Raw genomic sequence first — 12,071 nt, 5'->3', positions numbered from 1 at the left:
CTCAACTGTACTAATCTTCTTTTTACTTCTTTATTAATTTATTTTTGATTGGTACTTTTTACATATACATAAAGGTAAAATTCTCTTTAGTGTGTATATATATATATAAACATGATTCTGTTAGATTATATATATACATATATATTATATATATATAAACTATATATATATATATATATATATATATATATATATATAAAAACATGATTCTGTTAGATTCATTCCATATTTCTTCCCCTTTCCCTTCCTTCCTCTCTCCCTCTCATTCTCCTAATTCACCGATCTTCCCTATATCCTTGCAATATCCCATCCCCTCTCCCACTACCATCTTTCCCTTATTTTGCTCTATCTTCCACATATGAGAGAAAACATTTGACCCTTGATTTTTCTGAGTTTGGCTTATTTCACTTAGCATGATGTTTTCCAGTTCTACCATTTTTTGCAAATGCCATTATTTCATTCTTCTTTATGCTTGAGTAGAACTCTATTTTATATATATATATCTCCTATATCCTTGCCAGTATTTGTTATTATTTGTTTTCTTGATAAAATTAACATTCTAACTTGAGTGAGAAGAAATCTTAGTGTAGTTTTGATCTTCATATCCCTTATTGATAGAGATGTCAGATGCTTTTTCATATATTTTGTGGTTATTTATGTTTCATCTTTTGATTTCTGTTTAAGTTCTTTCACACATTTATTGATTTTTTTTCTTTTTGGTATTGAGTTTTTTGGGTTCTTTATATATTCTGGATATTAATCTGCTGTCAGAGAAGTAGTTCTAGCACTGTTTCTTGAAAAGACTGTCCTATGTGCTCTTAGCACCTTTGTTGACAGTTGGCTATAGGTGCTTGAGTTTACTTCTAGGCTCTCTATTTTATTCCATTGGTCTATGTGTCTGTTTTTATGTCAGTGTCATGCTGTTTGGATTACTGTAGCTTTATAGGATATTTGAAAGTAAGATAGTATGATGCTTCCGGCCTTTTTCTTTTTGCTCAAGATTGCTTTGGTTATTCAGAGTTTTTTCCTTTTTCCATACAACATTTTCATAGGGATTGTATTGAATCTCTAGATCACTTTGGGTAGTGGACATTTTTAAAAATTTTTTTAGTTGTAGATAGACACAGTACCTTTTTTAAAATTTTATTTTTATGTGGTAATTAGGATCAAACCTACTGCTTCACACGTGTGAGGCAAGTATTCTACCTCTGAGCTACAACCCCCAGCCCCAGTATGGACATTTTAACATTATTGATTCTTTAAATCCATGAACAAGGGATGTCTTACCATTTATTTGTGTCCTCTTCAATTTCTTTCACTAGTGTTTTATAATTTTTATTGTGGAGATCTCTTACCTGCTTATTTAATTTTTGTATGTATTTAATTTATTTGGTAGCTATTTTAAATTAGATTGCTTTCTTGATTTCATTTTGAGATAATTCACTACTGGTGCATAGAAATTCTGCTGATTTTTGTATGTTGATTTTGTTTCCTGGAATATTGCTGATTTCATTTATTAGTTCTTTTTTTTGCTGATTGTGGAGTTTTGGGGGTTTCCTGTATATAAGGTCATGACAGTGACAATTTGACTTCTACTTTTCCAATTTGGATGCCCTTAATTTTTTTTCTTTTCTCTAGTTGCTCAGGATAGGGCTTCTAGCACTGTGTTGCATAAAAATGATGAAAATGGGCATCCTTGTCTTGTTCCAGATTTTAGAAACCTTTCAGCTTTTCACTGTTCAGTATAATGTTAGCTGTTGGCTTATCACAAATGTTCTTTATTATATTGTTGTGTATATTATATGCCTAATTTGTTCAGCAGTTTTATTATGGAGGGATTTTGCATTTTATTGAATGCCTTTTCTGCATCTGTTGAGATGACGTATAGATTTTGTCTCATTTTTGTTGAAATGGGCTCACTATGTTTTGGTTTCCATATGTTGAAACACCTTTGCATCCCTGGTTTGAATCTCAGTTGATCATAAAAATCTCTAATGATCCTTCATATTTCTGTGGTGTCAGTTGTAGTATTTCCCTTTTCATTTTTGATTTTATTCATTTGAGTCTCCTTTTTTTCTTAGTCTGTCTATGAGTTTGTCTATTTTTCTTATATTTTTGGAACAAACACCTCTTGGTTTTCTTGATATTTTATATTGTTTATTTAATGTCTATTTCATTTTATTTATGCTCTTACTTTTAAATTTCTTTCCTTGTACTAATTTAGGAATTGTTCTTATTTTTCTAGTTTTTTGAGATACAGTTATCAGTTGATTATTTGAGCTCTTTCTGTTTTTTTTAATGTAGATATTAATTGCTATAAATTTCCCTCTTATTACTGCTTTTGCAATATTCCATAGGTTTTAGTTTACTATGTGTTAATTTTCATTTGTTTAAAGACATTTTCAGGGGCTGGGGATGTGGCTCAAGCGGTAGCGCGCTCGCCTGGCATGTGTGCGGCCCGGGTTCGATCCTCAGCACTGCATACAAACAAAGATGTTGTGTCCATCGAAAATTAAAAAATAAATATTAAAACATTCTCTCTTTCTCTCTCTCTAAAAAAAAGACATTTTCAATTTCTCAATTTCCTTTTTGATCTCTTCCTTGATCAATTTTTGTTTAAAAACAAGTTGCTTACTTTTCATGTATTTTGAGATTTTTTTTCATGTATAGATTTTTCATACATTTATAGATTTTTGCTTTGTGGTTATGATGAAGCTTACAAAATTTATTTTGTTTTCCACCAAACTATTTTGAAATGATATCAACTTAGCATTATTATAAAAAAGAAAAAGAGAATATATACTATAAGAAAACTCTACACTGCTACTTCTTTCTTTCCCACATTTTGAATTTTTGATATCTAATATTACATCTTTTTATATTGTCCATCTCTTAAGACATTAGTGTAATTATTTTTATATTAATTGTTCTGTTTTGTAGTTTCATCCTGAAGATAAAAGGGCTATGTACCATATTTAAAATATAAAAGCATTCTTTCTGTGTATATTTGCTCTCAATAGTGAAATTTTCTTTTAATTCACCACAGTCTTTATGGGTTAGACTGGAAAATGTTCGATTATTGAGTTTTTGTTGCAGGCCCAAATTCAATAGCTGGGTTTTCTTTCTATTCAACAGACTGCACTGTTAGATATCAGTTCTGTTAAACACATAATTTATGTGGATAATAAGACTATCAATAAAGCAGAATACCCTGAAGGATTTGAGATTCACAGCATGCAATCAGTAGAAGAGTTGGGATCCAAGCCAGAAAACTGTAAGTAAAGCAGTTAAAATAAATTCATTTTTTGTCCAAGGTTTGTCATTTCATAGGTTAGGAAAAAAGTGACATGAGGGAAAACACTAAAGATTTTTGATTAAAAAACTTTTTAATTTTTTAAAAACTGACAAAATATATATGATTAAGATTTTTTCTCCCTTTTTCCTCAAGAGGGAACCATTGTTTAAAATTTGCTAAATAGTTGAGTTGTAATAAATGGTTAGACTTTTGGCAGTTTTTGCCAAACTTTTTTTTTTTTTGTACCAGAGATTGAACCTAAGGGTGCTTAATCACTGAGCTACATCCCCAACTCTTTTATTTTTATATATGTATTTGAGACAGAGTCTTGCTAAATTGCTTAGGTCCTCGCTAAGTTGCTTAGGGCCTTACTAAGTTGCTGAGATTGCCTTTGATCTTGCAATCCTACTGCCTCAGCCTCTTGAGCTGCTGGGATTATAGGTTAATAATCCCATAATTATAGGATCATGCCACAGCACCTGGAAAAACTTTCCTTTTTTTTTAAAAAAATAGCTTACAAAAGTCTTCCATTTTGAACTCACAAAAAGAAAAGATCTTGGGCTTTTCATTCAATTGTTTTTAAAAAAATTCTTAATACTAGCTATCTTAATGATGTCTCAGAGGATCAAAGATGTTCACCAAGATTAATGCTTTGATTTATTCTACCACTGAGGTGGTAGTTGGTGTGACATTTGAAACTAGTAAATGTACCTTGTAGCAAATTGTCAGTCATTAGGAAAGAGAAAATTAATGTCCCATTAGAATAGTTTTCTTCTTGTGTTACATGTGAAGGTCATAATACTGAACTAGATGAGGACAGAATACATTTGGGAAGGAGAAAATATTGTTTGAATCTCTACTCTGTCTCAGAATAATTTACCATTAGAGAATTAACATATATTTACAATTACATGTATAGATCATAGCTTACTTCCATGTGTGGAAAATGACAGAATCTGTCGGAAATTTTATCTTACTTGCAAGCGAGCCTGCCAAATTTCTTATAGACAGAAGACTTTTAGGTCAAGGATGAAGTTTTTTTTTTTCACTAACAACACTAGCAGTAGCTAGAGTATTATATTAGCTTTTGTATCATGGGAGAGGAACTCAGAGCTTAGGGAATCAAATGTTTTATTATCTTTATTGTACTGGACAGTAAGCACATCAGCTGTTTGCTCTGTTTAGAGAGACTATCTCTGTGCAAACATCCTTGAAAAAGTAGTTTGGAATAAAGTCTGTTCACAAATGTGCAGGAAACATGAGACCTATAACCATTATTTCTGAATATCAGGATGATCCTTCAAGATTGGGGTGTACTTGATTAGGACAACCTGATTGGTAGTAATTAATCAGCAGATTACCAATTCCACTGATTAATTAAAGGGTGTTGGTAAAAAAAAATTTAAGGGGATATTAGTCCTCATAGTTTTATTTGAGCAATAATATGACAGGCCATCTATCTTACCTAGTTCTACTCTTCTCTAGGATACATATATTTTTGTGGTACTTTACCTGAGTAGACAGTTACTATTATGATGACACTTTTTTGAATGCTTATTCAAATTGGACATGCAGAAAGTGTCATGTTGTATGCTAAGATTGAGAGCTTAACATGTTTATTGCTGCTGCTTTACTTATCAGAGGATATATACATTTCCTAATTTGCTTGGTTTATAAACAATGATAGTGGATATGTGTTTTGGTCAACTTTTTCATTGCTGTGACCAAAAGACCTTTCAAGAACAATTTAAGAGGAAATAGTTTATTTGGGGATCATGATTTCAGAGGTCTCAGTTCATAGATGGCTGACTTCATTCCTCAGGGCCCATGGTAAGGCAGGACATCAAGGTGGAAGAGTGTGGTGGAAGAAAGTGGCTCAGAACATCATACTAGTAAGCAGAGAGAGAGAGAGAGAGACTTCTCCTCTCACCAAGGACAAAATATATACCCCAAATACAACCCCTCATAGACTCAGCTCCTTGAGCCACACACTACCTGCTTATAGTTACCACCCAGTTAATCTATTCAAATGGATTTATACACCAATTATTTTAAGGTTCTCATAACCTAATCATTCTACCTTTAAACTTTCTTACATTGTCTTACATGTGAGCTTTTGGAGGATACCTAATATCTAAATCATAACAATATCTTTAGGAACATTAGATTGTGCCATTTTAAGTTAAACTGAGTGTTTCAATGGTATATTTTGCTTTTTAAAATTTTTATTTTAACACGTATAAAATATTAATCATTTTCACAAAGATATTTCTTTATTCTAATAATATTCATAAGCTCTTAATTCTAATGATGTATCTGCCATTCTTGGCCATTTTGGTGTATCCTGGGAAAGACAGGTAGCTATTGGGTTAACGTGATAGATTGTCTTGAAAATGGAAGCTCTAATGTGCTTTTTAAGTCTTTCATTAGAATTTTAAAATCATTTTAAAAATCACCTTAAAGATCTAATTTAGTAGTTTTCAACCACAGAATCACCTATAGAGTGATGTAATCACCCATAGAGTGAATCACCTATAGAGTGATATAGTGAATATAAATTCAGAAATGGGGTTTAGAAATAGAATGTTGTTAAAGATCTTCAGGTGATTCCAATGTCTACCAGTAGTTAAAATCATGAGCTAGTCAACTCACTTTTAGAGGTGGGAAAACTGAGGCTTGAAGAGTTTACACACAATAGTGTATACTGATTCTCCAAAGTCCTGGAAATCTTCTCACAACACTGTTCAGTATAGAACACTGGGAAGAGGCATGAACAGAAAGGCACGAACACACATATGCATCCAGAAAATGAACCAAACTGAGTTTGAAATTGTAATTGTAATTAATCAGAATTTTTGCTTTTGATGATCAATATACAGTATTATCATTATGCAGCATTGAATATATTATTGTTTAGTAATTTAACTTTTGAACTAAAAAAAAAAACATGGTGCTTTTTCATTTATTTAGCAACCATTCCACCAAACAGACCAATTCCTTCAGACATGGCCATTGTCATGTATACCAGTGGTTCAACTGGCCGCCCTAAGGGAGTGATGATGCATCATAGCAATTTGATAGCTGGAATGACAGGCCAATGTGAAAGGATACCTGGACTAGGGTAAGAGAGAATTATTCAACTTTATTCTTTGAAATACAGAGCTTGTGTTCAGCATTCTCTAAACTATATTAAAATAATAAAGTTATTGATGTATCTTATTTTAAAATTCCTTTTCAAACTTGGAGTGGAACCAGCATTTGACTTAGTTATCCCACTCCTTGGCATATACCCAAAGGACTTACTTTCAGCATATTATAGTGACATGGCTACATCAGTGTTCATAGCAGCTAAATTTGCAATTCCCTAAGCTATGGAACCAACCTAGGTGCCCTTCAATAGATGAATGGATAAAGAAAATGTTGTACATATACACAATGGAATATTACTCAATCATAAATATGAATGAAATTATGGCATTTGCCAGTAAACAGATGGAACTGGAAACTATCATGCTGAGTGAAATAAGCCAATCCTAAAAAATCCAAATTCCAAATGTTCTCTCTGATATGCAGATGCTGACTCACAATAGGTGGGGGGTGGAAGTTCACTGGATTGGAGGGAGGGGTTGTTGATGGGGGGAAGAAAGAGGGGATAAGAATAGGACAGTCAGTAGAATGAATTGGACATAACTTTCCTGTGTTCATATATGAATACACAACCAGTTAACTCCATGTCATGTACAACCACAAGAATGGAAAGTTATATTCCATGTATGTATAATATGTCAAAATACATTCTACTGTCATATATAACTAAAAGAACAAATAAGAAAATGCCTTTTCAAAAGTGGTTAAAATGTTTCTTCTATTTTATTTTAGACCAAAGGACACATATATTGGCTACTTACCTTTGGCTCATGTGCTAGAATTGACAGCAGAGATATCTTGCTTTACCTATGGCTGTAGGATTGGATATTCTTCTCCACTTACACTGTCTGACCAGGTGACAAACATTTTAGTATATTGGTGTTACAATATTAAGTTCAATGGGTGGCATACTACTTAAACATGAGATATTTTAATTCAGTTAAAACTTTCTCTGTAACTTAAAAAATACTTGTTATAACTGTAAATAACTGTAAATAACCCTGTGGTTTTGTTAGCATTGTTTCAGATACCTGTTTTTAAATTATTTTGAAATGAATAAATATTGTCATCTTTTCTTTTCCTATTAATTACTTTTTACTCTGGAGAGCTAACGTAAAAAATATAAATATACTGAGCTTTTTTGACATATTAACCCAGGACCACTGATGTGTTCTTCTAGAGGAGATGTGGAGTTTTGACCCAGTATTCATCTGAATTTTCTCTATACTTGTGCTGTCCTAAACACTAGTCACTAGCTGCATCTTTAAATAGAAATTAATTAAAATTTAAAAATTTGCTTTTTTATTTTCACTAGCCACATTTCAAGTTCTCAATAGCTATGTGTGATCAGTGGCTGCCATATTGGACAGAATAGATACACATTATTTTCGTCCATGCAGAAACTTCTTATTGGACAGTACTGCAGCATCTCCAAGGACAGCCCTTGGTTTAGTATACTGAGTCAGGGTTCTCCTTCTCTGTTATTCATGGCAACAAACCCAACAATGGGTATGGCTCACTCATGTCTTTTAAGCACATCTATTGTCCACAATTCTGTTATATGCCTTCTTTGGAATAGTTGTGATAGAAAAGACTCAACCAGGTATAGGGAAAAATAGCTACTAAGAACATTGTGAATTTCAGGGTGCTGAAAGATAAAGTAAGGGTAGGAATGACTTGACTCTGTGTGTGACTTTGACAGTCCTGAGGACCCAGCAGTTATTTTTAGATCTCTGGCCAACAGTGCCTATTATTTGGGGTCTGATGGTGCTAATAGTTAGAGATTGTATTACTTTTAACTTTTTTATAGAAATTCCTGTTTAGGGAGATTAGTAGGTTTGTATAGTAGTAAGGTTAAAAAAATTAGATTTTTTTTTCAGATTTATTCAGGATTTTAACCACCTTTATCTGTGTTTTGTTTTTTTTTTTTTTTGCTTTTGATATATAACTTAAGGTGCACAAATATTAAGTGTATTACTTGATTAAATTCAATGTACACAACATGCAGATTTCTCATTATTACCATCCAGAGCAAGAAAAAAAGTGTTCTCAACATTGTAGGATTTCCCTGTTTCCTCTTAGTCATTACCACCCCACAAAGATAATTTAGTTTCCTTTTAAAGTGGTTTTTGCTATGAAGAAGAGTTCTGTTCCAACTAACTACCAACTTTGTACTTTAGAGGATACAACCTGTTTGTAATAGGGGGTGCTGCTGTATTTAATTTAACTCTAATACTCAGACCCAAATTAATCTTTAAAATTTACCAAAATAGTAATAGGATAAGTAAACTATCAAATAAACTAATAAAACTTGATTTAGTAAAGTCAGAGTAGGCCTATGTATATACAGGGCTTAAATTATGGGAAACATTTTAGAAACATTTGTGATGATTTTGTTTTGAGATTCTAGTGGGAATTTCTTATGTTCAGAGACCTTATTACAATGTAAAAACATGGTTCTGGGGTTGTGGTTCAGTGATAGAGTGTTTGCCTAGCATTGTGAGGCACTGGGTTCAATCCTCAACAACACATTAAAAAATGAATAAAATAAAGTTATAAAAAATGTGAAAACATTTCCATAAGCTTTGGGTATATTTTTTCCCCTTTGGGGAGGTTCAGAAGCCTAGACTAGCACCATTCCCCACCCCCCTTTTTTACTGCCTTTCTAAGAACAATAGCCTCATTGTGGGGAAGGAAAAATAGTTGGATTTATTGATGGTCTGACTTAATTCTTGCTGTCTATTAGGCAAAGCTCTAGTACATTAGAAGCCTTTTAGATAAATTCACTCCTACTTTGTAAATGAACTTTACTCAAAGATAATGAATCTTTTTTTTAGTTGTAGATGAACACAATACCTTTATTTTATTGATTTATTTTTATGTGGTGCTAAGGATTGAACCCAGTGCCTGAAATGTGAAAGGCAAACGCTCCAGCACTGAGCTATAACCCTAGCCCCAAAGATTCTGAATCTTACTAGAAATTTAAATTTTAGGAATCATCCTCAAGTAGAGATTAGAGGCACCACATTTGAAGCTAGCAGATGATAGTGATGTTGTCATAACTGGGGTTACTCTGATCGTAATAATACAAATGAACTGATAATGCAGGTTGGGCATCCCAACCCGAAAATCTGGAATCCAGAATGCTCCAAAATGCAAAACTTTTTGAGAGTTGACATGATACCACAAGTGGAATGTTCCACACCTGATCTCATATAACAAGTCACTATCAGAACACAGGAGCACTGAAACTATTGTATACAATTCCCTTCAGACAATATGTAGTAAGGTGTGTATGAGATGCAAATAAATTTTGTGTTTAGACTGGGGTCACATCCTAAGGTATTTCATATATATATATATACACACACACACACACACATACACACACACACACACACGTATATAATGTGTGAGGATGTGCATGCATATGCATGTGTACACACATTCCAAAACATGAAAATTTTATTTAAGACATTTTTTTTGTCCTGAAGATTTCCTTCTTTCTTTCTTTCATTTCTAATAAGGGCTACTCAACCTGTATTACTATGAATAATAAAGAAAACATGAGGGGGCTAGGGTTGTGGCTCAGTGGTAGAGCACTTGCCTTGTATGCATGGACACTGGGTTCCATCCTCAGCACATAAAAAAATAAAATGATGTGTCAAAAAAAAAAAAAAAGAAAGAAAAAGAAACAAGGAATGGCTCCCTGTGACTCCTGCTTCTCTGGAACATCTTTCTATGGTAACAACTGGTCAGTAACACATGAGGGGAAGTTTCTACTTGAAGGACTGAAGAGCTAATTTTCTCTCTACAAAGTGGCTTTTCCCATGCATGGTGTGCATATGTGTCTACAAATTTCCACTCACAAGTGTGCACACACTTGCACATACATATGACATAGGAGTTTTTTTAATCTCCTTTATCTGTATTAAAGAAAAGCAGGAGAAAAATCAATTTAGTTTTAACAGCAGAACCTTATGTATGGTCAAGCTGGTGGTTCTTGTGGGTCACATGGCTTCTTAAGAGTTGGTTATCTTCTTCCCTGTATTAGCCATCTAAACTTACATAATAAACTGCATTTCAGGAGCTTCTTATTTTTAATGTATTTTGGTGGGTAATTTTATAAATTTTCTAACTATTGATCTGATGTTACTAATCCCAAATAGTATGTATGGATAAAAGAAGAAAGGAGGGGAGGGAGGCAGGGAGAGAAATACACATTGATATATATATATATATATATATATATATATATATATATATATATATATATATATATATATCTCTCTCTCCAATGTGGCCACTGGCATTGTCTTCCTATTTTACTGAGCAGAATATTATCCAATTAGGATTTCTGAATGTTAGTTGATACTCATACTGATGACTTTGGAATGTGTCCTTGCTTTTTCATTAATCAAAGAAAGTTGCCTTTGATTTTGTTTTATTGTTAAATTTACTTTAATTGATTTTTTTGGGAAAATGTCTGTACAAAAAATGTAGTTTGTGCTATATTTTGATGGTACATTATTAATAAGAATCTTGATTCCTCAAAACTTCTCATTCTTCCTTCCGAATCAGAGTTTCTCCTCTATAGAAGGCTGAAACATGCTAGCAGCCATAATCTTCAGGATGAAGCACTAGATTGCTTACACTTTGGCTTTTTAGAGCAGTAGAAGAACAAATTCCTTGTGTAGCTCTGCCTTTGTTATTAATACTTGAGTTGGAACATTTTTTGCTAAGGTCGGTTTCTCTGATCATGATTATATTTTCTTTATTGTAGTCCAGCAAAATCAAAAAGGGAAGCAAAGGGGACTGTACTGTACTGAAGCCTACACTTATGGCTGCTGTTCCAGTAAGTACCATATATGAATATGAATAGAAGAGGATCCCTTTTATAATTTCTTGCTTACACTTTGTCTTTGTAAAATGTAATACTCTTAGATATATGCATACATTTCAAAATAATTTTACTTTATTGAAGTGAATTCCTTAAAAATCTTAGATATATTGGCAAGATGAAATGGCAAGCTTTTGAAATCTATGTCTGTTAGTGTTTACAGATCCTTGAAATTTGAGTGATGAAAATGACTTTGTTTCAACTACCTAGTTTGATAATTGGTCATACTATCTTAAGATAGGATAAACTCTAAAGATCATCCTGTTTAATCTTTTAATTTAAGAAATGGAACAAGGAGGTCTGGGGCTGTAGCTCAGTGGTAGAGTGCTTGCCTAGCACATGTGAGGCACTGGGTTCGACTCTTAGCACCACATAAGAATAAATAAATAAAACAAAGATATTGTGTCCATCTACAACTTAAAAAAATGAAAAAGAAAAGGAACAAGGAAACACTGGGCTTCCCTAGAGAACTGAGGCAGCATTTCCAATTTTATGGGGCTGATTAGTGACAGAGCTGAGTCAAAGATGCAAGCCTCCTGACCTTTTTATGTGATAAAGGACAACTGTTACTTTGAGATAGCTCCCATAGGAAAAAAATGAATTATTCAAAATCCTTATGTGAAATATTGCCTTTAAAAAAGCAAGATCTTGCTTTTTATAACCTTGTAATGATAAGTTTTGCAACATCGAATACATTCTTTCCAATTTGTGTACAAATATCTTCTAGCA

The 12,071-nt window shown here is 32.9% G+C and overlaps 1 protein-coding gene across 4 annotated transcripts in view; it reads left to right on the top strand.

The window, feature by feature from the left end:
- Window positions 1-12,071, top strand: part of Acsl4 (acyl-CoA synthetase long chain family member 4) — an 81,449-nt gene that overhangs the window by 46,439 nt on the left and 22,939 nt on the right. For all 4 annotated transcript variants that reach the window (XR_013154644.1, XM_077106908.1, XM_077106910.1 and 1 more), the window contains exons 6-9: window positions 3,136-3,274; window positions 6,266-6,416; window positions 7,175-7,298; window positions 11,226-11,297. Coding sequence is in view for 3 of the 4 variants with exons in the window: in XM_077106908.1 (XP_076963023.1) it covers window positions 3,136-3,274; window positions 6,266-6,416; window positions 7,175-7,298; window positions 11,226-11,297 (486 nt within the window). In the remaining variant the exon portion in view is untranslated. The remainder of the gene's footprint in view (window positions 1-3,135; window positions 3,275-6,265; window positions 6,417-7,174; window positions 7,299-11,225; window positions 11,298-12,071) is intronic.

This window comes from Callospermophilus lateralis, chromosome X (assembly GCF_048772815.1).
Source record: "Callospermophilus lateralis isolate mCalLat2 chromosome X, mCalLat2.hap1, whole genome shotgun sequence".
Taxonomy (NCBI): Eukaryota; Metazoa; Chordata; class Mammalia; order Rodentia; family Sciuridae; genus Callospermophilus; species Callospermophilus lateralis.
The sequence above is the reverse complement of the archived record's forward strand: the minus strand, read 5'-3'. Positions and strand labels throughout refer to the sequence as shown.